The sequence below is a fragment of the Mauremys mutica genome, chromosome 2 (genome assembly GCF_020497125.1).
Source record: "Mauremys mutica isolate MM-2020 ecotype Southern chromosome 2, ASM2049712v1, whole genome shotgun sequence".
In the NCBI taxonomy this organism is placed as follows: Eukaryota; Metazoa; Chordata; order Testudines; family Geoemydidae; genus Mauremys; species Mauremys mutica.
Genome location: NC_059073.1, coordinates 78,670,155 through 78,694,681, shown reverse-complemented (window position 1 = coordinate 78,694,681; position 24,527 = coordinate 78,670,155). Strand labels below are relative to the sequence as shown.

The following is a 24,527-nucleotide window of genomic DNA, read 5'->3' as shown; positions in this document are numbered from 1 at the left end:
TAAAATCACTACATAAAGCATGTTTCACTTATTTACAAAAAAGAATCAAGTAAAATAATTTATACCACTGTGTAGAAGACTAGGCAAATCTCTCTTTTCTTCTGTAAATTTTATGCCAATAAGTCAATTCTGAAAGAAAATCCTCTAGAACTAATTAAATGGAGGTTTCCTAACATTTAAACTTTAAAATTCCCTCAAGTGACGGGAAATAATGTTCTCCTTTAGTATATGTACATAACTTACTAACTTTTGAAAGTTATGTATACTAAAGAGTGAAGAGTATTTGGACATTATGCATTTGTTTATCTTTCAAACTTTCTTCAGTTTTTGGTGTAACAGTGTGGTGGTTGGCAAAAAGGTTTCAGTAATGGCACCTTTAAGTGCCAAATATATAAACTGCACAGGCCTGTTGACCGTGTCTAGATTATGATTTAAAGTGTGATGTTAGCACTGTTAGGCCTGGTCTACACTAGGACTTTAATTCGAATTTAGCAGCGTTAATTCGAACTAACCGCTCAACCGTCCACACCAGGAAGCCATTTAATTCGAACTAGAGGGCTCTTTAGTTCGAATTTGGTACTCCACCCCGACAGGTGGAGTAACGCTAAATTCGACATGGCTAGCTCGAATTAGGCTAGGTGTGGATGCAAATCGAACTTAGTAGCTCCGGGAGCTATCCCACACTGCACCACTCTGTTGACGCTCTGGACAGCAGTCCGAGCTTCGATGCTCTGAGCAGCCACACAGGAAACGATCCGGGAAAATTTGAATTCCTTTTCCTTTCTGGACAGTTTGAATTTCATTTCATGGTTGGACATCGGGGCGAGCTCAGCAGCACCAGCAGCGATGCAGAGCTCTCCAGCAGAGGAGTTCATGTAATCTCTGAATAGAAAGAGGGACCCGGCTTAGACTGACCGGGAACTCTTGGATCTGATCGGTGTGTGGGGCGAGGAGTCTGTGCTTTCGGAGCTGCGCTCCAACAAACGGAATGCAAAGACCTACGAGAAGGTCTCCAAAGCCATGATCCAGACAGAGGATACAGCCGTCATGCAACGCATCGCCGCGTGAAAACCAAGGACCCCAGACAAGGCTACCAAAAAATCAAAGCGGCAAACGGACGCTACGGAGCCTGCCACCACTGCCCCACCAGTGACCGTGGACTCTGATGATGGGACAGTGTCGACGGACAGTTCCTCGACGATGTTCACGGACGGGGAAGATGAGGAAGTGTTTGTGGAGGACGAGGCAGGCGAGAGCGCTTACAACGCTGGTTTCCCCGACAGCCAGGATCTATTCATCACCGTCACGGAGATCCCCTACCAACCCTCCCCAGCCATGAACCCGGATCCTGAATCAGGGGAAGGAGCAGTTGGTAAGTGCTTTAACCATGTTAACTTTTATTCTTAATATAACAGGAATCTGAAGTGTGTGAGAAGGAGGTCTCTCTATATATGGTGATAGATCAGAAATCCTCCTGGGAGATCTCCACGAAGCTCTACTGCCGTTAATCGATAAGCATCAGCAGGAGGTTCCTGGGGAGAGCTGCCTTATTGGGTGCTCCGTGATAGCACCCTTTTCCGCGCGAGGCTTTCATGCGGTATTCAGGGAGCACTGCCTCCCCGACCACGGCTGCATCGGTCCGTGGTTCGTGATAGATTTCACGCAGCATGCGCTCTCTATCTCCTTCAGTGCCCGTCCTCACGGTGATCTCGCTAGGAGACTCATGCATCTAATTAGGGGAATTACTGTAATCTTACGCCTGGTCCAAAGTATTTTTAAAAAATCTCCGGACAGACGGCATAGCAGAGACTCAGCACGCTGCTGCGAGACGAGCATAATGGAAAGCCAAAGAATCAAATGGACGCTCATGGAGGGAGGGGTGACTGAGGACGCAAGGTATCCCACAGTTCCTGCTGTCTCCGAAAATCATTTGCATTCTTGGCTGAGCTCCAAATGCTTCTAGGGACAAAAACAGTGTCCGCGGTGGGTCAGGGCATAGCTCGGCAATTTACGCACCCCCCCACCAACCCCCAGAAGTGAAAGGGAAAACAATCCTCTCTTGACTCTTTTACATGTCACCGTATCTTTACTGAATGCTGCAGATAGACGCGATGGTGCAGCACTCAACACCAACATCCTTGCTCCCCCCACGCTATGGATGGCTGATGGTACAAAAAGATGGGTATCCGTCCTCAACATCAGCCTATTGGCACATGGGGCAGTGCAAAAGGACTGGTAACCATGCCGACTACTATCTGTCAGGTTCCCCAGTGTCAGGTGAACCTAATTTTTCCTGGTAGATGGTACAATATGGCTGGTAACCATCGTCATCATAGCAACAGGGGGCTGAGCTTCATCAGCCCCCACCCTTCATGTGTAAAGAAAAGATTCAATTGCCCCTGGACTAGCAGCAGGATGCTGGGCTCCTCTCCTCCACACTCCTTAATGTCCTATGTGGACTATCATAGCAACTGGAGGCTGCCTTCCACTCATTTCTCACTAACAAGTCACTGTGTCTTATTCCTGCATTCTTTATTACTTCATCACACAGGTTGGGGGACAATGCTATGGTAGCCCAGGAAGGCTGGGGAAGAATGGAATGAACAGGTGGGGTTGTTGCAGGAGCACCCCCTGTGAATAGCATACAGCTCATAATCTATGCAGGATCTGACACAGAGCAGCTGTGCTCTCTGATACAGTTGTTCTCTAGTACACTTGCCCATATTCTAGGCAGGACTGATTCTATTTTTAGATACCAAAAAGGAGGGATTGACTCAGGGAGTCATTCCCAATTTTGGCTTTTGCGCCCCTGGCTGCTCGGCCAGGGGCACTTATGACAGCACCAAATGGTGCAGTGCAAAAGGACAGGTAACCATGCCCATCTTATTACCATCTTATTACCAATTTATGGTATGGTAGATGGTACAATATGGCTGGTAACCATCTCTGCTGTCATGCAAAAGCAAAAGCATGCTGCTGTGTAGCGCTGCTGGACCGCCTCTGTCAGCGGCATCTAGTACACATACGATGACATACACAAAAGGCAAAACAGTGTCCATGGTTGCCACGCTATGGCGTATGCCAGGGCAATTCTGGGAAAACGGGCTTGAAATGATTGTCTGCCGTTGCTTTCCCGGAGGAAGGAATGACTGGCGACATTTACCCAAAATCCACCGCGAAAATTATTCGTGCCCCAGCAGGCACAGGGGTCTCAACCCAGAATTCACAGAGACAGCCTAGACTCAGTTAATTGTTCGCAAAAATGTATCTTTGAAAGGAATTCACTCCCTGTTTCCCATCTCACAGTTCCACTGTCTCCAGACCTGCCACAGCATCCCCCTCGCAGAGGCTGGCAAAGATTAGGCGGAGAAAGAAAAAGACAAGGGACAAGATGTTCGATGAAAGTATGGGCTGCTACCTAGCCGAGGCGGACCAGCAGAGCCAGTGGAGGGAGACCGTCTCTCTGTACCAGCGCTCACACAGCGAACGGGAGGAGAGGTGGCGTGAGGAAGACAAGCAGGCGACTCAAACAATGTTTGCACTAGTGAGGGAGCAAACGGACACGCTCAGGCGCCTTGTGGATGTTCTGCAGGACCGCAGGAGGACAGAGCCCCCCTGCAGTGTATCTGCAACCGCCCTCCCCCGCCACAAAGTCCCATACCCCCCTCACCCAAAATAACCAGAAGGAGGGGCGCCAGAGGCCGTGTAAACTGTCATTGCACCCCAGCAGAGTGCTCAAGTACCAAAAAGCTCTCATACCCTACATTTGCAGAAGTCGTTCCCTTCCGGACTCACACAAGTCCCAATCCCAGTTCCATCCCGTAAGTGTCTACTTAAGTAATAAAAATACTTTGCTGTTAATTACTGTTTCCGTCATGTTTTTTCAAAGAAGACTGTGTTTGAATGGGGGGCGTGGGGAAGGGGGTTGTTAATTGCATAGGACAGTCACCTTTCCCAGGGTACAGACACGGGGGCAGGATCAGCAGCGGGTCACACACACAGTGCAGTCAGTAGGCACCATGGTCGGTATGGGAGGTGGTTTCCAGGTTCTGTGTGGGCGGGGGGGATGTGACTTTGTAGCGGGGGAGGGCGGTTACAGATCTTATACAGCGGTCCTCGTCCTGGACCGCTGAGTCACGCAGCAAAGGAATCTGTATCCGTACTCCTCCGCCACAAGGTCACATATCCCCCTGCACACAGAATTCGAAAAAGAGGGATGGCAGGCTCCGTTGAAAGAAGCATTCCGGCACTGCGGACCGCTCTAGGAGCAGGAGCCTGTCATTCGTTGAGTTTAGAGGCGGTCTTTACATCACCGCACACCCTACCCAGCACAGTCTGCGTCCCAGTTTCAACCCTTTAACGCAAAGTCATGAATAAAGAAACCTTTCTTCAGTAACAATGGGACATGTATTTTATGTTTACACGTGTGTTGGAAGTGGGGGAAACAGGGTGAACGGGGTATGTAACCGAAGAGGAGAGTCAACAGTCAGTGGGTAAAGAAACAGGGGCAGGTTCAGCTTCTCTGTAAAGAAACTGAACAGTCACAGGTCACGCTGCTCGCTGGTATTTGAAGAGTTCCTTGTCGCTGTCCCAGGCGCCTGTATAGGGCTTCATGAGCAAGTGCATTAGCGGGCAGGCTGGGTCCCCGAGGATGACTTTAGGCATCTGCACATCCACAACAGTTATTTCGTGGTCCGGGAAGAAACTACCTTCCTGCAGACGTCTGAGCAGCCCACAGTTCCTGAAAACACACGCATCATGAACCTTGCCCGGCCACCCGACGTTGATGTTTTCAAAACGTCCCCTATGGTCCCCCAGTGCTTGCAGCACCATTGAAAAGTAGCCCAATTTCTCATCAGCTGACTGTGGAAGAGGTGGACGATAAAGTGCGTGGAGGAGAAAACGGCGATGATCGCAGCGGGCTCCATGCTTGCAGTGCTGTGGCGTCCGCGCTGTCACTGACCAGAAAAGTGCACGAACAGATTGCCCGCTGGCGCTTTCAAGGAGGGAGGGAGGGAGGTTGTGATTGACGGTTCAATGACGACACTTACCCAAAACCACCCTCGACACATTTCTCCCCCCAGCAGGCATTGGGGGCTCTACCCAGCATTCCAATGGGCAGCGGGGACTGCGGGAACTGTGGGATAGCTTCCCACAGTGCACCGCTTCCAAAGTCGACGCTGGCCCCGTGAATGTGGACTCAGAAATTCGAATTAGTGTATTTAGTATGGATACACAAATTCGACTTCATAAGGTCGAATCCACAAATTCGAACTAAGTTGATTCGAAATAGTCTTGTAGTGTAGACAAGGCCTTAGTTAACACGTGACTAATGTGTTTTAAAAGTCTAGTATAGACAAGGCATGTAGACGTGCTCAACTAGTTAAAGGCTACTATTTCAGTGGGACTTGCACTGTCATTTAGACACTTTTGAAAATCCTTCCCATAAGAGCCAAGTTTTATATGCAATATGTATAAAAAAAAATCCAGCCCAGGACTTCTTTTGTATGTATGATTGTGTGCGCAGAACTTATTGAAGAAAAGCAAAGTCAAATTATTTCTGAAACTTCAAGATCCATAGCTGTTCTTGCCTACTGAATGACAGCCCTGTACAGTCCAAGTCCAGCTCCTTTGAAAGTTCTCTCGCACACTCAAGAGCCTCCCCACATTGGTCAACTGTTCCATACTGTCAGTGAACAGAAGATTACAGATCATGGAGGATCAGCATTTTACTGGCTGAGACTAACAAAGCCTAGCACTAGACAGATGTAGAAGTGTTCAGACTGCCTCAGAGGGACATTGCAAGATCAGCCTGCCCTTTTGGAAATTAAAAAGGACGATACAAGGGGTCAGCCAGAGATCTCTTTTGTTGGTGTCACTGAAAAGAGCCACTTAACTGGGTTGATTTGACTGGAGGTCTAAGAAACAGTGGGAAGTTTTAGTTCCCATGAACTCTAGGTCCATCACTCCAGCCAATCAGAAGCTTGAAGTCATCAGCTAGGGAGACCGAGAGTACACCAACAAACTAATTTAGCAGGTTACCCCTTCTGGAATTTCTTACAATCACCTGTAACTGTCTGCTGTGCCCACATTTATCAATAAGGTTAAGGATCTAAGTGTTCTATGAATATAAGATGGCAAAGGGGGATCCTAAGATAGAACTTTAAAGGGACCCAGGAGGGAACCCACAGACTGAGCGATCAGAGCTAAGAGGACCAATATCTTAAGGATTATGGATACAGAACTGGAGAAATATGCTTCAGGCATCCTATTAATGTATACTGATTTATTTGCATTCCATTAAAAAAAATGTGCACCTACCCTTTATGAATTCCTTGACACATTTTAGAAATAACTCTAGTTACTCCCTTACATTAATACATAATACTGAATAGCTGAAGACAGGAGTCAGAATGTACAAAGGCCCTCAAAGAAATACAAATCTCAAATACAAATACAAATTCCCCAGCTGCCAATTCTGCTTCTGATGACATCAGAACCTTCTGCTTCTGACATAACTATTTGGTTTGGAAATAGTTGTGGCATACTGGAGAATAAGGAGCAGATGATTAAGTATTAGTAACAAAACTTATTTTATTTGTAAATATCCTTTTAAAAAACATATATCATGTTCATTTTCAAGTTTCCATAAGGTGTAATTATTTAAGGACCCATTTCATGATGTTTGTATGGACTCACATTGGAATACCCAGTAGCTACTCCCAAGCTACTAGAAACAATCAAAATAGAGAGTAATTGGTAGGGCCCTTCCAATTCCACAGCTGTGAAAAATGTGTCTCAAACCATAAAATAAGCCTTTCCCCATGAAATCTGATCTCCCATTGGCTGCTGGCAATGCCCCAGCTAAGGGGGGGCTCCTAGCCGCAAGTCCCTGCTGGGCTGGGAAGGGATAGGACTTGTCCTTCCCTTGCACAGCGCTGGGGTTGTGAGAGAGATCACACCCACCTCCGAGTGCCTCTCCCTGCTGCAGGTAGCTCCCTGCCCAGCACTGGAGATTCCTGCAGCTGGAGGAGACTTGGGGAGGTGGGTCTGATATCCCCCAGCTACTGGAAGCGGCCCAGCCAGGGAGCTCCTAGCTGAGAGTCCCTGTTGGGCTGAGGTGAGACAGGACTTGTCCTTCCCTTGCATGGCAGCTGGGGGAAGATCAGACCCACTTCTGGGTACCTTTTGGGTTGGGCACCCCATGAAATTTCAGATATGAACACCTGAAAATGTGAAATTAACCAATTTTAAAACCGCCTAACCATGAAATTGATCAAAATGGACTATAAATTTGGTAAGGCCCTAGAAATGGGTACTGATTGTACCTCAAGGATAAGGTCTTAACTTAGGGGGTGAAAGCATTTCAAACCCAAGATTCTCCCTTGATTTTGAGGAAAATTTAATATAATTTAGTAATCAGCAACAAGAGAAATACGTTTGACCTACGAAACTAACTTATGAGATGTATAAAGCTGAGATGACAAAGAATGGAAAAGAAAAGGGCTGATTAGGCTGAAGAAACACTGAAGTTTCTTGTAGGTTACCTTATTCATCTCTCTCTTGGTCCATCATAAAACAGCTGTATCAAACTATCACTGAAAATTCACTAACCTTCTGCTGGTCGTCGATCATGTCCAAAGAATACTCGTGTTGCAGAATTGTTAATATATGGTAAAGGAAGCTGTGGTAAAGGGCCATCGGGTGACAGCTGAGTTACATTCTGGAATGAGAAGAGGGGATTTTTTTCTCTTAAATGCATTGTCCCTACATAAATATGCTTTTTACAATCCGTGTTCAAAAACTGGAGACCAACTTACAAGTTCAGTTGCTACACATTGACAAAAAACAAAAAAAATTAGATCTACTGCATCTATGCTATGCTTTATCCATTTCTTTGCACAAACTTTAAACTGCCAAAATAGTTTTCAAAACTCAGAAATTAAACAGTGAAATGAAAGGAGTGGACATAGCTCCCTATTTTAAGAGTGGGGAATGTATGAAAAGATTTGTAAATAAAAGAATCAGCATTTTAATTCACCACTTTAATCTTAACTTTGTCAACAGGCTTCTAACAAACACATTAAGTTGTAAAGTTCTGTCCTTTGTTTCAATATTTAGTAACAAAGTACATTGGTTCTATATTACTGAGTAACTTTAATGATACCCATCTTTATACTATACTCTATTTGTGAGATGTAAGCTCACATACCCAATTATTGCTAATTAAAATAAAGAATCTATTGTACTTTCCCTCCTTTTTTATATTTTAAATTAAGAGACTCTCTCAAATTAATCTTTCCTACTAAACAAAGAAAAGTTTGTTGTCGCATACAAACTACTAAATCCTAATCATACGCAAAGACACCAAGATCCAGGTCACTGAATTTAATCTTCTCTACACAGGTAGTAGGGACAAGAGTAAATATCTAACAGCCCTCTAAGAAGGCTCCTTCAAAATAGGTTGCTATAGTGCAGAGATGTTTTGGAAAAACAGAACCATGTATGTATGTATGTATGATATATTTCTAAAATCCAGGTTAAGGTGGAACCATTCCTAATTAAGTCTCCAGGTATATTAATGATTTTGAATCTGCAAAGCTTTCAGATATTATCTTAATATTTGTAAGCTTACTGCAATAATATAGCTGGAAATTCAAAAGCAATTATAAGCAAAACATGTGGACATCAGCTTCTCTCCTCTGTGCTTTTTTGGAGGATTTTAGGTCAATAGTTACAAAGAATTCATTAATTCAGGATTCTGGGTAAAGAAGATACTATTTTAAAAATATTTATGGTATAAAGTGTTCATTTCTAATACTAATGTCTACATATACAATTTGCTAACTATTTGATATGTTTTTTTTTAAATAAGCATTTCAAGTTGACATTTAATTTGTGTGTAGAAAGTGGTACTGTGTGCACTGTGCATTCGTTCTATGGTTACTCCTGGGGGAATTCTGCACCAAAAAATTTAAAATTCTGTGCACAACATTTGAAAATTCTGCATATTTTATTTGTTAAAATAACCCAATATAATCATGCCAGTTTCAAATATTTTGGTAATTGATTTCAAAATACCTTTCAGCAAGTATGTCTGTAACAATATAGACACACAAAAAAAGATTCTGGTAATTTTTTTGGAGAATTTGTTTATTTCTTACGAGGCATATTAATACAGAACTTTGAGTAATTCATTTAAATTATAATACAGAAACGTATTTCCTGCACTTGTCAGAAGCAATGCAAAGGCTTGGGGGAGTCAGGGGTAACGAAGGAGCCTTGAGTGAATTTTGTGGTTGTTGGGTGTGTGTAGGAGAAGTATAGAACAGGGTGGAGGGTTTGGGGGGGAGGGTACGAGGGATTGTTAGGGATTTGGGGAGCCTCCCCCATGCAGACCCTGGCTGACCCCAAGCCTCTCCCATTCAGTCAGGCATATCTGCCCCAACCCCCCATGTATCCCTGCCCCCATGTGGCCCTGCAGCACTACTCCCATTCAGCTCCTGGCTTAATGCTGTCACCCACTCTAGCTCCTGAGTCCACACCCCAACATATCCCCCTCACTAGCCGTTCTGAACTGGAGTTTGTACCCACCCCACCCCCCGCCACTAGCAGGCCGGTGTGTCCCACTCTGTCCATTCTACCCTGTCTTCGCAAGCAGGGTGCTGTGATGAACTTCTGCTCCTGGGGGAATTCTGGGCAACTGTGCGCAATATTATTTTTCCCCAAAGAAAATACATTCTGCCCAAGAAGTGCTGCAGTTCTGCCTTTTGCCCACCAAAGGCTGCTGTTGTGCCAGAACAGCCAGCAGCATGAATGCAGCTGGCTGCAGGCTCTTCTGGCGCCACAGTGTCCTCTGGTGGGAAAAAGGCAGAACTGCAGCACTTCTTGGGGCAGAATGTATTTTGAGTGGGAAAAAAATTCTGTGGCCAGACATGAATTCTGCACATGCGCAATAGCACAGAATTCCCCCAGGAGTATATGGTGTACTATGTTTCAAAGTCAGGTACACCCTATCATCAAGTAGATTCAATACATCATCTTAGAATTACTTTAACCCATTGCTGGCTGGAAATTCCCCTAAAGCAGGCCTGCACAACATGCGGCCCGGGGGCCCCATGCAGCCCGCGTGGACTCACTGTGCAGCCTGCTGGGGGGTGAGGTAGGCAAGTGGCAGGTGAGGGGGGGGGCTGAGGAGGCGAGTGGCAAATCAGTGGATGACCTTTTCTACTGATCTGGTCTGGCTCCCATCCCCTCTCCAAGGGTTGCAGTTGTCTGGAGGTGCCTGCCTTCCACGCCTTCCCATTCAAACCTCATTCATTCAACAGGGCAATTGATTACAAAGTGAGGGGGAGATCTTATTCTACTTCTAGTAAAAAGACATTTTTCTTTTACCTTAATTATACTACCTTAGGGGCCCGCTATAACATATTACCAAGGTTCAATACCACTGTTTCGGTGGGGCAGCACTGGGGAAGGAGGGTTTGTTTCCACATACATTAATTTAATCCATGGTGATTTTCTACGGTTGGGGCATTCGTTTAAGCATATTGCCACTGAATTAGAAATGAACAATGCTAAGTAGATTTGCAGATAAAAACCCATTCACTACCATGAATTCTATTCACTACCCTCTCTGACAGATGTTTGAAATACCCAAGGGTACACATTAGTAATACTTTTATAACTTGTCAGGTACTTTTTTAAAATTTGATGGAATAAGAGTTAAGTAAGATTGCGAATTAACTTTAATGGTTACCAGGGTGGATAAAAATAAATGATTTTAAAAAACAAAATAAAAATTTCAGATTTTTTTGATAAAATGCTTTTTGAGGAAAAAACCTAAAGATAGTTTTAATTAAGATACTTTATAGCTCAAAGATATCTCATCATGGAATGGGGATTATAAATTCTAAATCTACACTATGAGACAATAAATTCATGTAATGTTTAAGAAAAGTTTTGTAAATGACTTCCAATAGTTCATGGATTAGGGACCCAATCTTATGGGGTTCCAGGGGCTTCTGTAAAGATTACTTAGGTTAATGGGATTCAGTGCTCAGTCTAGAAGCAACCATCAGAGATGCTTACTTTTGCAGTTCTCAAACTGAGGATTTGTGTCTCCAGAGATAACAGGCTTCTTAACAGCAAAAATGTTTTTAAATAAATCAAAATAAATATCGAGATGAGAAATAACAGACCTCAACCCTATTGTCCCTCTGTAAATTTGTGTACACAGAATTGGTCCCTTACATCTCTCTAAAAGTGCAAAGTTTCAAAAAGTTCAATGAACAGAAGATCGTTGGGGGCGGAATAGATCTGGACAAGGAGAAGAAGTCGGGAGACAAATGTGAGACGGGAGGGACAGGCAACAGAAACAAAAGTGAAACTGTTTGAGCAGCATATTCCAGAAGTCTTGAGGTCTTTCTGAGTGTAGCCTTCATTGATTTGAGATCTTCCATACCATTCTCTCACTAGAAGGGAAAACCTATAATGGCAGCAGGCCATAAAGAGACCCAGTTTGGGAATATTTTAATGAAGTTCCTTTATCTGTGGGTAAGACATGGATGTGTGCAAAAGGCAAACAGTGTAACAAAGAAACGCAAGGCCTGGTTGCCCGAATAAAACAACTTCATGAGAAATGTTCCTTCTCGGGAGGAAGCTGCGTTGAAGATGATGAAAGGAACGTGTCTGAACATGCTGGATCTTCAGGTTGGTAAACTCTTATTTCATACTTCTTTCTTAAGGACTGCTTGTCTTCCTTCTGGACTATTCTTGAATTCTCATGTTTGAGGCAAAAATATAGTTGTTCCTCTATGGTACTATCATTTTAAATGCAGTTGTTATAAAATAAATAAATAAATAATTGAAATATTGTAAAAGGAAGATCTAGCTTTCACCTTTAAAGTAGCACTGACTGTCAGTGAATGCAATGAGTAATACTAAATGAGCAGTATGGTAATAATAATTAAATAACTGCATTGACTTTTGTTTAGGAGAATCCATCCTCAACATACAGGATTCTGAAGACTTCAAGATCACCATCATTTTCTATAGTTTCAGAGTTATCAGTCAATGATAGTGTTTCAGTCACATCATGCATGTCACATAGCCACAGTATATCACCTGCAGCAAAAAGAAAAAAAATTTCTATCATCCAGAAACAACCATAGATAAGTTTGTGATAAGAACTAGCAGATTACAAAAAGAGGTAATTGATGGAAAAATTGCCCAGTTTGTTTATGCAACAAACTTTCTTTTCTGAGAACCCACACTTTATTAACATGGTTCAGTCATTAAGACCAGGATACAGTCCATCCAACAGAGCAGATGTCGCAGGCAAATTGCTGGATAAAGTGTATGAAAGAAATTGAGCAGTGTGCAAAAGGTCTAGAGGGTAAAATTGTTACCTTGAGTCTTCTCCACAATGATCTGGTTGTATGTGCTTGTGTAACAACAGAAGAAGGGAATATTTTCCTTAAAGAAACAACTGATACATCAGGAAATGCACACACCACAGAATACTTACAAGAAGTAGCAGTAAAACCTATAACAAACTGTGGAAAAAAAATTCAAATGTCTAGTACGCAGCTTGGTCACAGACAATGCTGCAGATGTATCCAAGATAAGAAGAAATTTAGAAGAGTCCCAAGCGAATAAAATACGGTTGCAGTGCGCATTTGATGCACCTCCTAGCCAAAGACTTCAGTGTTCCAGAAATAAAGGCTAATGTTGTTGAAATTGCAAAATACTTCCATAACAACCACTTTGCAGCAGCTGCTCTGAAAAAAGTGGGAGGAACCAAGCTAACTCTCCCACAAGATGTGCGATGGAACTCAGTAGCTGACTGTTTTGAGCACTATATCAAGAACTAATCTGATGACGGTGTGTGAACAAAATAGTGAAAAAAATAGATGGCAATGTTCTCAACATTGGGCTTAAGAGAAATGTTGAACACATGCGGAGTACCTGGAAGCCTATTTCTGTAGCTTTGAACAAAATAAAGGGAAATAGCTGTTTTATTGCTGATGCTGTTGAAATTTGGAAGGAACTGAGTGAGATCTTAAAAAGAGAAATATGCAATGGCAGAGTTAAATTACAAGCATTAAAAAACAAACAGGGCAAACACTATCTCCAGCTCATTTTCTTGCAAATATTCTCAATACTCGATACCAGGGTCAAACCTTAACTGCTGAATAAGAGGAGTTGGCGATGATATGGACATTCAGCAACCATACCTCCATAATGCCAACTATAATGAACTTCAGAGCTAAGGGTGAAGCATTCAAAAAATATGTGTTTGCTAATGATGTTTTAAAGAAAGTCACACCAGTGAACTGGTGGAAGTAATTTAAGTACTTGGATCAGAGACTGTTGAAGTGATAATCTCACTTTTAACAGCAGTAGCTTCTTCTGCTGGTGTAGAAAGAATATTTTCTTTCTTTGGACTAATTCATTTCAAATTGAGAAATCGTTTGGGTGCTGGAAAAGCAGGAAAGCTTGTTTTTCTTTTCCAGATTACAAACAAAAAGGAAAATGAAGGGGAGGACGACTGAGTTAGCTGCAGAAGCCAATATTTCCATTTCTCATGTTGACCTGGCTGACACAGTCGAAGCCTGAGCAATGTAGCTTTGTGGGGGCCTCTGTGGCATGGGGCCCCAGGCAACTGCCTGCTTGCTATCCCCCAACGCCGGCCCTGGCTTTTAAGTATGCAGAAAAGCAGTAGTTGTGGCACAGGTGGGCCGTGGAGTTTTTGTTGCATGTGGGGGTGGGGAGAACCTCAGAACAAAAAAAAGTTTAGAACCCCTGCTATAATAGGCATAAGATCGGTGCAGTGAAAAGAACTACATTAGAATTGAAAAGCTATTCTAAGTGCTAAGTCAATTAATTCTGTTTTTATGTAAAATGATTATTAGTTAACAGAATTTTAAGCTAATCTTTAAGAATAAAAAAAATTTACATCTTACCTTGTAAACATAAAGGTATTCTCTGAGGAAGGTCCCTTGTTGAGCAGCAGGTTGTTTGCTGTCATTGATCAAAATATGCCGGAAGGCAGACACAGCATTATCAAGCTGACGAAGTGTAAAAGACTGACGACCAATTGTGAAGTTAATATGATCCTCTGCAAGAGACCAACCTTTCCCTTTGTAAACTTGCATGGCTTGACAATAGCAACGCAGGGCATGTTTCTTCTGCAAGAAAATGAAATTGAAACTGAAACTGTTCCTCAAATATTATTACTGTGTGATTGAACCAATTCAATTTTAACGTTAGCAGAGTCAAATAGAGAAATCATTTACATCAATGAAGATTTTAGTTCAACATTTTTTTTAAATTGTTATTGAAGGTGGGAGAGCAATGCAAGCAAGGGGGTACAACACACTATCCAGTCAGCATTAACCCAGAGGTGAATGGAAAGATTGTTGCTATAACAACAGTACTGTTGTGACAACTGAGCCTACAAACTGTAAAGAGTGAGTGTAAATTCATAACATGTCACAATAATGTATAACAACAAATGTGAATGGGAAAAGATGCAAGAAAACCAGACAGAGAAACTGGATTAGTCTAAACCAAAAAGGCCATATTGGTATAATCCAAGGACTGCTGAAATTATGTTTGTTAGACAGATGACGTAGAGCCAAAAGTAAAAAAACTAAAATTGGTGTGTTGGATATCAAGCCTAATTGTCAGAAAAAAATGAGGGGATGGGGTATTCCACCCATCGCTCCCCCCAAAAAAGATGATGGGGGGGGCGGGGAGGGAGAGAAGAATTCTCGAAAGAACAAAAAGATCAGAGGAGAACAGATGGAGGCTACTGCAGCAACATCGCTATGATGGCTGCCATCCCCACTAATTCCTGGGACCCCAGACTTCCATCATTCTGATCCTGAGCAGGGCCGGCTCCAGACCCCAGCGCGCCAAGCGCGCGCTTGGGGCGGCGTCCCACGGGAGGGCGGCAGGCAGCTCTGGTGGACCTCCCGCAGGCATGCCTGCAGACGATTCGCTGGTCCCGCGGCTCCGGTGGAGCATCCGCAGGCATGCCTGCGGGAGGTCCACCGGAGCCGCGGGACCACCGGACCCTCCGCAGGCACGTCTGCGGGAGCCGCGGGACCGGCGACCGCCAGAGCGCCCCCTGCGGCGTGCCGCCGTGCTTGGGGCAGCGGAAATCCTAGAGCCGCCCCTGATCCTGAGAAGTGTCCTGACTAGACCAGACCAGACCAGAGAGCCAGATGACTTCACCAGCCTCAGCTAAATCCCCAAAACCTCCTGGGATTAAAGGACTTCAACACAGCAGCTCATCTCAATTAACTTCTCCCCCCGCTCCTCCAAAGGACAGTTATTGCCACCTTTAGTAGCGTCTAAGAGACTGTCAAACAAGGGGGTGTTTTCCTTTAAAAACCCTGTCCAGCGAAAAGGAAAGAGAACAAGGGGTGCTGTTAAAATGAAAGCCTTATTTAATACTTTACATTTCAAATGCTTGAACTGATTCTCCTTCCTTACTAGATCTTTAATAAAATGTTTAAAAGATTTTTAATTATGTTTTTGCCACGGTATTAAAGCAGACTGAAGTCTCTGTGTACCAAACCCTGGAATTCACTTAACAATGTTCTGGTTTATAGTAACTCACTTAACAATGACTGGTTTATAGTAACGCCTCTGGCCTTTTCCATCTAAATTAGCACAGCAGTACTCACTATTAAATCTAAACTCTAATGCAATAAATTTTAAAATATTCAGTAATGGCTACTATCTTGAAGCATGCATGCACTCGGAAGTGCTAAAATACTGAAACATATACTCCAGGAGTTATACATATGCCTAAAGGTCAAATGTCTCTCTTCTCTTTTATGACCCTAAGTGCCTCACAACTAATGTATTTATCCTCTCAATACCCTGTGACGTTTTATCTCCATTTTACAGGTGGGAAATGAGGCTCGGAGGGCCTAAGGCCTTGTCTGCACTTAAACAGTATAGATATACACCTGGTAAAGCTATATTGGCAACCCCCCTAGTGGAGACGCAGCTTATATACCAAACCAAATAAGATAGAATGACCAAGGGACTTTTTTGCTGGTATAATGGCATCTATACTACAGCTTTTGCCAGCTGTGTAATTTTTTTCATATCTCTAACAGACTTAGCTACACCAGTAATACTATTTTCTAGGGTACGTCTACACTACCCACCGGCTTGGCGGGCAGGGATCAATCCAGCGGGGATCAATTTATTGTGTCTAGTCTAGACGCGATAAATCGACCCTGAGCCCTCTCCTGTTGACTCCCGTATTCCAGCTCAGTGAGAGGCGCAGGCAGAGTCGATGGGGGAGCAGCAGCAGTCGACTCACTGCAGTGAAGACACCACGGTAAGTCAATATAAGTATATCGACTTCTGTTATGTTATTCACGTAGCTGAAGTTGCTTAATTTAGATCGATCCTCCCCCGGTGTAGACCAGTTCCCAGTAACTTGCCCACAGTCACAAAGGAAGTCTATGCCAAAGCAGGAATTCAACCCAGGTCTCTCAAGCTTCTGTATGCAAGAAAATTTTCCAAGTGCCCTAAAATACATGCCTAGATACACGGGGATGTGAAAGAGAGAATATGAGCCTTAAAGATGAACTACAAAGCTAAAATATAAACTGCGGTAAACTAAATTGTAACACCCTTAAATAACAAGGCTATTGGTGGAATTCAGCACTCCAATAAGCTAACCAACCTTTCTGAAATTCTCCCCAGGGCATAATTCTCGGATATCTTATGTTAACTAAAAAGGGACAATGAAAAAACTGGAAAAATTATTAGTATTGTAAGCCATTAATTTCTGTCACCATACAGCAGACTTCCAGCTTTGGCATAATCCCACATCAAAGTCAGGAAATCCCACATACTATGGACCTATTCTTTAGGACTGATTCAACTGCCAATTAAGATTCAGAGTAGATAACTAAAAACAACTGATCAATGTCTCTAATGATCTTAAATCATGAACACGTCTTTAAAGTAGTGATTATCAATTTGTGGCCATTTCTTGGCTGCATCAACAGATTGTAACACCCTGCTTTACACCTAACAGGCCAGTACCACAAATGGGATTTAAAAATTAAAAACTTTTTTAATGTTTTACTTTACAGACATGAAAGCTGTGATACTTCCATTAGGCTCAGAGTTCCTGGGGAGGTCACTACAAAACATGACACTGCCATTAACACTAGGGGCCGACTCTTATCCCACACTTGCTTTCAGTTCAGTGGAGTGACTTCAGATTTATACCAGTGAGAGCAGAAATAAGGCTACCGCAAAATTCAATGTCAATGTCACTGGAGCCACTACAACACTAATGAAACAGTCACTCCAAATTTTATTGGTTTAGTTTCCTTCACTATTTTGTATAAATTCTGATCTTAGAGAAATGACAGTTTTATTCAATTTGCAAAACAGATATGGAGTTCTGATTAATTTGGGCTTTTATTTGCAGTCCAAGCATCTGACACAACTTCTTGTAAAGTTGATTACAAATAAGTACATTTTGCTGGCTATTGTAAATGACATGGAAGTCCAAATGATGCAGTCTCATTTGCTCTGATAGCACATACAGCAATCAGCCAAAAATAAATGGTTTCAGGCTGGGCTGGTTTCCATTACACTGCAAATAAAGTTAGGTTAAGCATACATACTTGAATATATAAAATGTAAAAATCTTGAAATACCAATACATGTCAGAGCACAAATTTAGACCTGCAGCTCCATCTACAGACCAACAGAAAAATACAGCCACTATACACCCTTTGGAAAAAACTAAACTATGTGCTGAGCTAGATTGACTCCCAAATTTTACCACCTTCTTCCAGTAGAACTGTGGGAACTGATCCCTAGCAATAAAAAGGTGAACACAATCCCCACAGAAAGACCACCAATGGCCTTCCAGCAGCTCTACCAATTTAGAGAATTAGCAGCTCTTTAGATAACAACCTCTGCTGGAGGGGCTCCTATGAAGTCCTAGTCACAAACTGAACCCTACCTTTCCATAACAGAAGTCCCAAAAGAGGATGATGCTATTGTACAGAGCGAATCAACCAATATTTTAAGCTTATTCCAAAATCTGTTCAAGAGACAAGGTCAACTTAACCTTGTAATACTAATCAGTTTAAAATAAATCAAGTTTGATAGCACATCTTTAAATAGTTTGCCCTGGAACTGATTATTTTTAAGAAGGGGTTTTTCTACTCACCTATTGAAGTTTATAAAGGTTTTTTTCCCCTGCTAGAGAGAGTACAAGAGGGGGCTCAAGACTACCTCCTACCTAAATTGCTGAAAGAGCAACTGAACAGCAACCAAAATGCATACTGGTTATACACAGTGTTAAGTACATAAAGTGAATAAAGTATTGGGGGGGGAGTATTTTTCCATTGGCTTTCAGTTATAGCTATCCTCAAACAAATGTGATTTTTCAAGTTGGCATCTTTAAAATGTTGATTTAAAGTAAACTTCGAGCTGGTGCACTAAAAACTAAGAACTATAGATATATTGCACATAACAAGTATGATTGCATAAAGTCATGCAAAAATGACACTAATAACCCCATTTACCTGACATTTTAACTACGATAGTTTGGACTGAAATAATGGGACTGATCTTTTAATATATTTAGGGAGGGGAAATTGTACTGGTGTATGGAGGAATCCTAACAAGCCATGCTGTTGTCTGTTTAGTACTGTAGTAGTTGGTATACTGTGCAGCTGGAGGGCCTATCTGCCATTAGGTGTGGAGCAGCAAACCTCAATTGGAGAGTCAGATCCTAGAAAATGCAAAACCCAAGCAAGCTGGAGTCACACTGATTAGAGAAATAGAAAAGCTGTGGGTTTCATTAAGGTCATCCAAAAATGGTCATATAGGCCAATGCTTCTCAAAATCGGGCTGCCACTTGTTCAGGGAAAGCTCCTGGCAGTCTGGGACAGTTTGTTTACCTGCCGTGCCCACAGGTTTGGCCGATCGCGGCTCCCACTTGCTGCAGTTCGCCGCTCCAGGCCAATGGGGGCTGCGGGAAGCAGCACGGGCCGAGGGATATGCTGGCCGCCGCTTCCCGCAGCCCCCATTGGCCTGGAGTGGCGAACCGCGGCCAGTGGGAGCCGCAATCGGCCAAACCTGCGGACGCGGCAGATAAAGAAACTGGCCCAGACCGCCAGGGGCTTTCCCTGAAAAAGCGGCAGACCGGCTTTGAGAAGCCCTGATATAGGCAGTCCCATAAAGAGCATTCCAGGTGGTAAAACTACTGAGATTTTAAAATAAAAAAAACCCCACTATTGTGGTAACAGTCTGGTCCTACCGCTAATCAACACAGAGGAGAAAACCTACAATAGGAAGAGAACCTTGCTATGAAAGAAAGAAAGATTCTGAAAGTTGCTCAAACCCACATTGAAAGATATTTCAAACATACAGTTTCATATTACAACAGGTGGAGGGTAGTCAAGACTACTTTCCTTCATATCTTCAGCTGAAGCAGGACCAAAAACCAGTTAAAGATATGCAGAGAAGAAGAAACACAGTTTCATTTTGTGACTATTTATACATACATATACCAAGTGCAGAAACAGCTGCTGCTCTTAATATTGTATTGAGACAATTTTTTCCCTCCTCATTTAAGATGACCCTACCACTATCAAGTATTTTGATCATTTTTCATTATTTTCAACAATCAGAATGGAGCAGCTTTTTAAAAAAAATTCTAACAAGTGCTGAATTCAGGGCTCCATCTTCCTTTCAACAGTTCACTACAATAACAAAACCAAGAGCTAACATTCTAGGTTCTAAGTGTTCAACAATCAGCTACTACATGGAGGAGCAGAACCCCAAACTCTATCTTGGCAGATAATATGAAGGAGTTCATCTTCAAACTTTGGTTTTAAATACAGTTTTAAGACTTGTGATAAGAAATTATATATAAATTTTTACATTTTTTTTAAAAACAATTTCAGTTTCCCTTTAAAGCCCTAATCCTACAACTGGCTGCATGCAGGCAGAGCCAGAGACTGCCCCTATTAGACTTCAATGAGGCTCCACTGTACCCATCTGCACAGAGCCAGTTGCAGGATTGGGGTTTCCACAATAATGTTTCAACTTTAAGAAGTCAAATTTATTATATTAACCTAAACTTAAGGTAAATACAATCACAAGAAGCTGGAATTGAAAAAATACATGTTAAAGTGCAAATGGTATAAAACTGCATCTGTGAATTTAACTAATTGCCAATTAGTTCAACAGATTTAAAAGAGGAAGTATTATCAAGTGGTTAAAACACAGGCCATAGTCAAGGTAACGGTTTCCATTCTTAGCTCTTTTACTAACTGCTATCATACAGTAAATCTTTAACCTCTGTGACTCAGTTTCTCCATCTGTGAAACAGGAATAGTCTTAATTCATTGTTTAAGAAGCATCTGAAGATCAGAAGTGCTATAGAAATGAGGATTACTATTTAAATTTCATCCAGGGTAATGATCAACAATCACTTTAGACATAGATGTAAGTGACCACTTTGTTCAAGGCAGGATGAATTTATTTGGTAGTCAAGAAGGGCAATGTAATCAATATTATATGATTTTTCTGATACAGAATAATATCCACAGTGGACTACAAAGTCACAAGTTATTTTTACCCAAAAGCATGACATGGAATTTGCTGTTTTTAAACACAGTTCAGATTAAATACAACCTACAGTCCATATTTTTTAAGAATATGAAATACACTTACCTGTCCTGCTTTGCTATACCTATGGCCAGCCAATATCATATGAAAGGCAAACTTTCTAACCATAGGACTTTTCATGTTTATAAAGCAATGTGCAGCCTGCTCCAACAGAAGTGCACTGCGAAGATCAGAATCCTATTTAAGGGGAAAAAATCATTAATCTCAAATTTGAAATATACAAATGAAACCAGTAATAACAAAGTGTAGCTATACTCACTAATACAAACTCTTAAGAGATAAGGCTCAGCTGAAGAAGACTTTTAAACAGTACAAAAATAAAAATCACATTACTGCTCAGTGGAAGACTTATCATAGGCAACATGTTCCAGTCTGTTGATCCAGCTGCACTTTGATCCCTCCTGCAAGCATTTACAATGTGATCAGGTTCCCTGTCCTACACACCTATGCGGGCGCGCACACAGTTTTGAAGAAAGCCTATTATGAAAAAAAATAGTATACCTGATCATTGTTTTCTGTATTTTACTTGCAGAACAGGAGTGTACAAGATGGAGCCATGAATATTTGAACCTATTGGTTTTCTGAATCTTATGACAATCAAATACAGAGTGTCCTCGGACTTGCGTCGGACGGCACTTACGTCGGACGCCAATTACGACACTTTTCAATTGACTCCCCGTTTCACCACACGCTTGATTTGCGTAAAGTTCACTTGAAATCACTTCCTGGTTGCATTATAATGATATGGAGCTGAAAGGGGTTGCTTCTGATTGGCTTCGAGGCAACAGGTTAGCTTGTTGCTGGGTTTGGTTGCTACTTGTTTTTGATTGGTTCCCAGCCCCGGGCTCAGCCAATCAGAAAGCTTGAACAGTCATAGGCTGAGCCTCAGCCAATCAGAAAGCTTGAACAGTAATAGGCTGAGGCTCAGCATGTGTGAGAGTTTACATGTTTATTTGAATGCTGTTTACAAAATACTGTGTACAGTAAATACACTGATGTTGCAACATTAGTCATCTATAATTCATTTAGTACAAAAATCTGGACTATTATGGTGAAAATAGCGTATCAAGCCTTGGTTCAGGAACCAATTCCCCCTTCATACCATCGATTCCTATGGGAAAAGCAGTTTCGACTTACAACATATTGACTTACAACGCAATTCTGAGGAACAAATTGTGTCGTAAGTTCGAGGACTCCCTGTATTCTTCAAGAGAACCACTGGCAGACCTAATTCCTGAATCCCACTCGAAGTAAAATAAAAATTTACTGTAATCCAAAACAGCAAGCAGATCTCTTTTTATTAGTACTGTCCTTGCTTCCAGAGCCAAGGAATAACTGTATACAACAGTGGATGTGGCCCCATCACAAATACTTACAGAAGGAATCAAAATGGAACTGGATCAACAGCCAAAGAATGCTACCTATAATAAATAAGGAAGTTGAGAAGCATTCCTTATATAGATATAACGGAGTTATTTTTATCCCTATATTTGTTATAGATGTTACAACTGTTAAATAGATTTAAATTATACACATGAAAAACTGTTTTATTAAGAAATACTAAAATTGTTCTCTTCATCTGAGCCTCATGTTTACAAAAGTTATTTCAGGGTGAGTACAGCTATGCTTTAGAGACCCTCTTCAAAACTACACAAATCCACTAGCATGGGTAATTCTACCTTATATACAGCCTGTTACTTTATCAGTGACCTAGAAAATACTGAAACAGATTGATATACAAAGGATTGACAAAACATGTTTATTTCAACACTCCCAAAGCCTTCAGCTACTCAGGCAGAAATTTCTAACACTTACCATTCCCATCCAAGTGAGCTGCTGCCATTTTTTCCCCCAGAAAAATTAAAAACAAGAACGTCAGCTTTAATACATTTTATTTTAACATAACAACAAGTATAGAAATATAAGGTGCAATTATGGCACTGAATTTATCTGAAAAAGTTGGCAGTAAGTTTCCCAACCCATCTGTTTAATCCACTTCATTTTGACACCTGAGTTGTCATTGTTTTTAAAGCTAGCAAGAAAAGCAGATCTCTGATAAACAGCACCCACTGCATATTGTGAGTACAGTCATAAATCATATACCCAAGAGCACACAATTACATTAACTGAATTTCACCTAACTGGATGCATGAAATGGAGTCAAACAGGTAATTTGTGTGGCAAAACCAACCAATCCCAGAAAGATTAGTGATTCTGGAATTACAAAACGATTCTGACCACCAGATATATTAAAATCAATGAGGCTATTACTAAATGGAGTAGTTCTCTACCTCATTATTTTAAAATACACATGGACATTACATTAGATACACAAGTCTACTTTTTAAAAATATTTTTCTGGGCTGTCACTAGGCTTTGTCATAACTAGAGTAACTACATGCACCACAGAGATCTTGTGCAACTAAAAACATCCAAGACTATCATTCATGATATGAAAGAAAGACAATAAAACCTTCAGCACAGTCAGCAGCACTCAATTTCCTTATGCAAATTTCAATGTCTATTTGTCATTACATCTTCCCCATTATTTAAGTTAGGATAGTAAAAAAATCAAGAGGTATGAATGAATAGATGTTCTATTAGCTATTAAGGAAATACAGAATTACCAACACAATTTGTTGTTAAATAAGCACTATGGACAAATTTAGAAAAACTTAGCCAAAGTCTGAACTGAAAAGTACGTACAATCAAAATGCCAGTGTGTGGTATGGCCATTTCATGCCACACTGCCAGTGCAACCTGGCCATGAGGACAGCATAGCCAGCCACAGGTAAATCAACCCAGGTATCCAGATAGCAAGTATGAAAAAATCAGGACACCTTTTTCCAGGGGGAGGAGGGGAGATATTTGCCTATAACGCAAAGCTCCTAATATCAGGACAGTCCCAATAATACCGGGACATCTAGTCACCCTAGTTCAGAGGTTGTGGGGAAGAGACAATATAGCAGCATAGTCATAGTGTCTTCTATGTCAAACCTCCACCTTGCTGTCAAAGCTATGTTAGTGAGCATGGCAAGGATGCCACAACACTTTTGGGGTCATTGGCAGCCAACAGGTTTCTCTAACTTACAACCAAGAATCAGCAGGCAAGCACAAGGGTGAACTGTACACCACCTTTGTACTTCTTTATCTTGAGCTGTGCCACGTGCACACAGTGAGGTAGACTACTTCCCATCTTACAGTTTATCAAGCTTCTACAGCTAAGAGAAAGACTTATCAGAACTGAAAGTGACAGTGAAAAGTGAAAGTGATTAGCTAAAATGACCCTAACCAGTAATTATTGAAGATACCCCAATTGAAACAGAACCTTTATTTCTTTAGTTTTATAGCCTCTGCTGAACACCGTGTCACCCACATACAACATGAAGACAGATGGCTTGCGAATAACATGCTAACTTTTTATAGTGCTGCTTTTTAAAGTCTAATCCCTCTCAAGTACTAACAGAGAGGTCAAGCATAAGGAATAGATTATGAAGATAGGGACTAACAAATGTATGGCTTTTTTTTTTTTTAATAAAAATAATGTACATCACTTCAAGTGAAAGAGGAAGATTGAACACAGGGTAAACTAGGTACATTTATGTAACAAGTTGCAAAAAAGCATATAAAAATGACTTTCCTTGGTTTACAGGGGCAAGTTGAGCTATATCCCAACACTCAAACTTTATTCCAGCTAGCTTCTGCCCCTGGAAATCTCCACCTTTGAAAGGAACCCATGTACAAGACATCTATTTGGTTTTAAAAATTAGCACTATTATTTAAAGCCATTTACTGTAGGGAAAACAGAAAGATTAAGTTTTCTCTAC

General features: G+C 41.7%; 1 protein-coding gene across 8 annotated transcripts in view; it reads right to left on the bottom strand.

Moving 5' to 3' along the window:
• TRAPPC8 (trafficking protein particle complex subunit 8) overlaps positions 1-24,527 on the bottom strand; it is a 112,663-nt gene that overhangs the window by 43,899 nt on the left and 44,237 nt on the right. For all 8 annotated transcript variants that reach the window (XM_045005505.1, XM_045005503.1, XM_045005507.1 and 5 more), the window contains 3 exons: positions 20,746-20,877; positions 13,968-14,192; positions 7,615-7,723 (listed from right to left, as the gene is read on the bottom strand). In XM_045005505.1, coding sequence (XP_044861440.1) covers positions 7,615-7,723; positions 13,968-14,192; positions 20,746-20,877 — 466 coding nt within the window. The remainder of the gene's footprint in view (positions 1-7,614; positions 7,724-13,967; positions 14,193-20,745; positions 20,878-24,527) is intronic.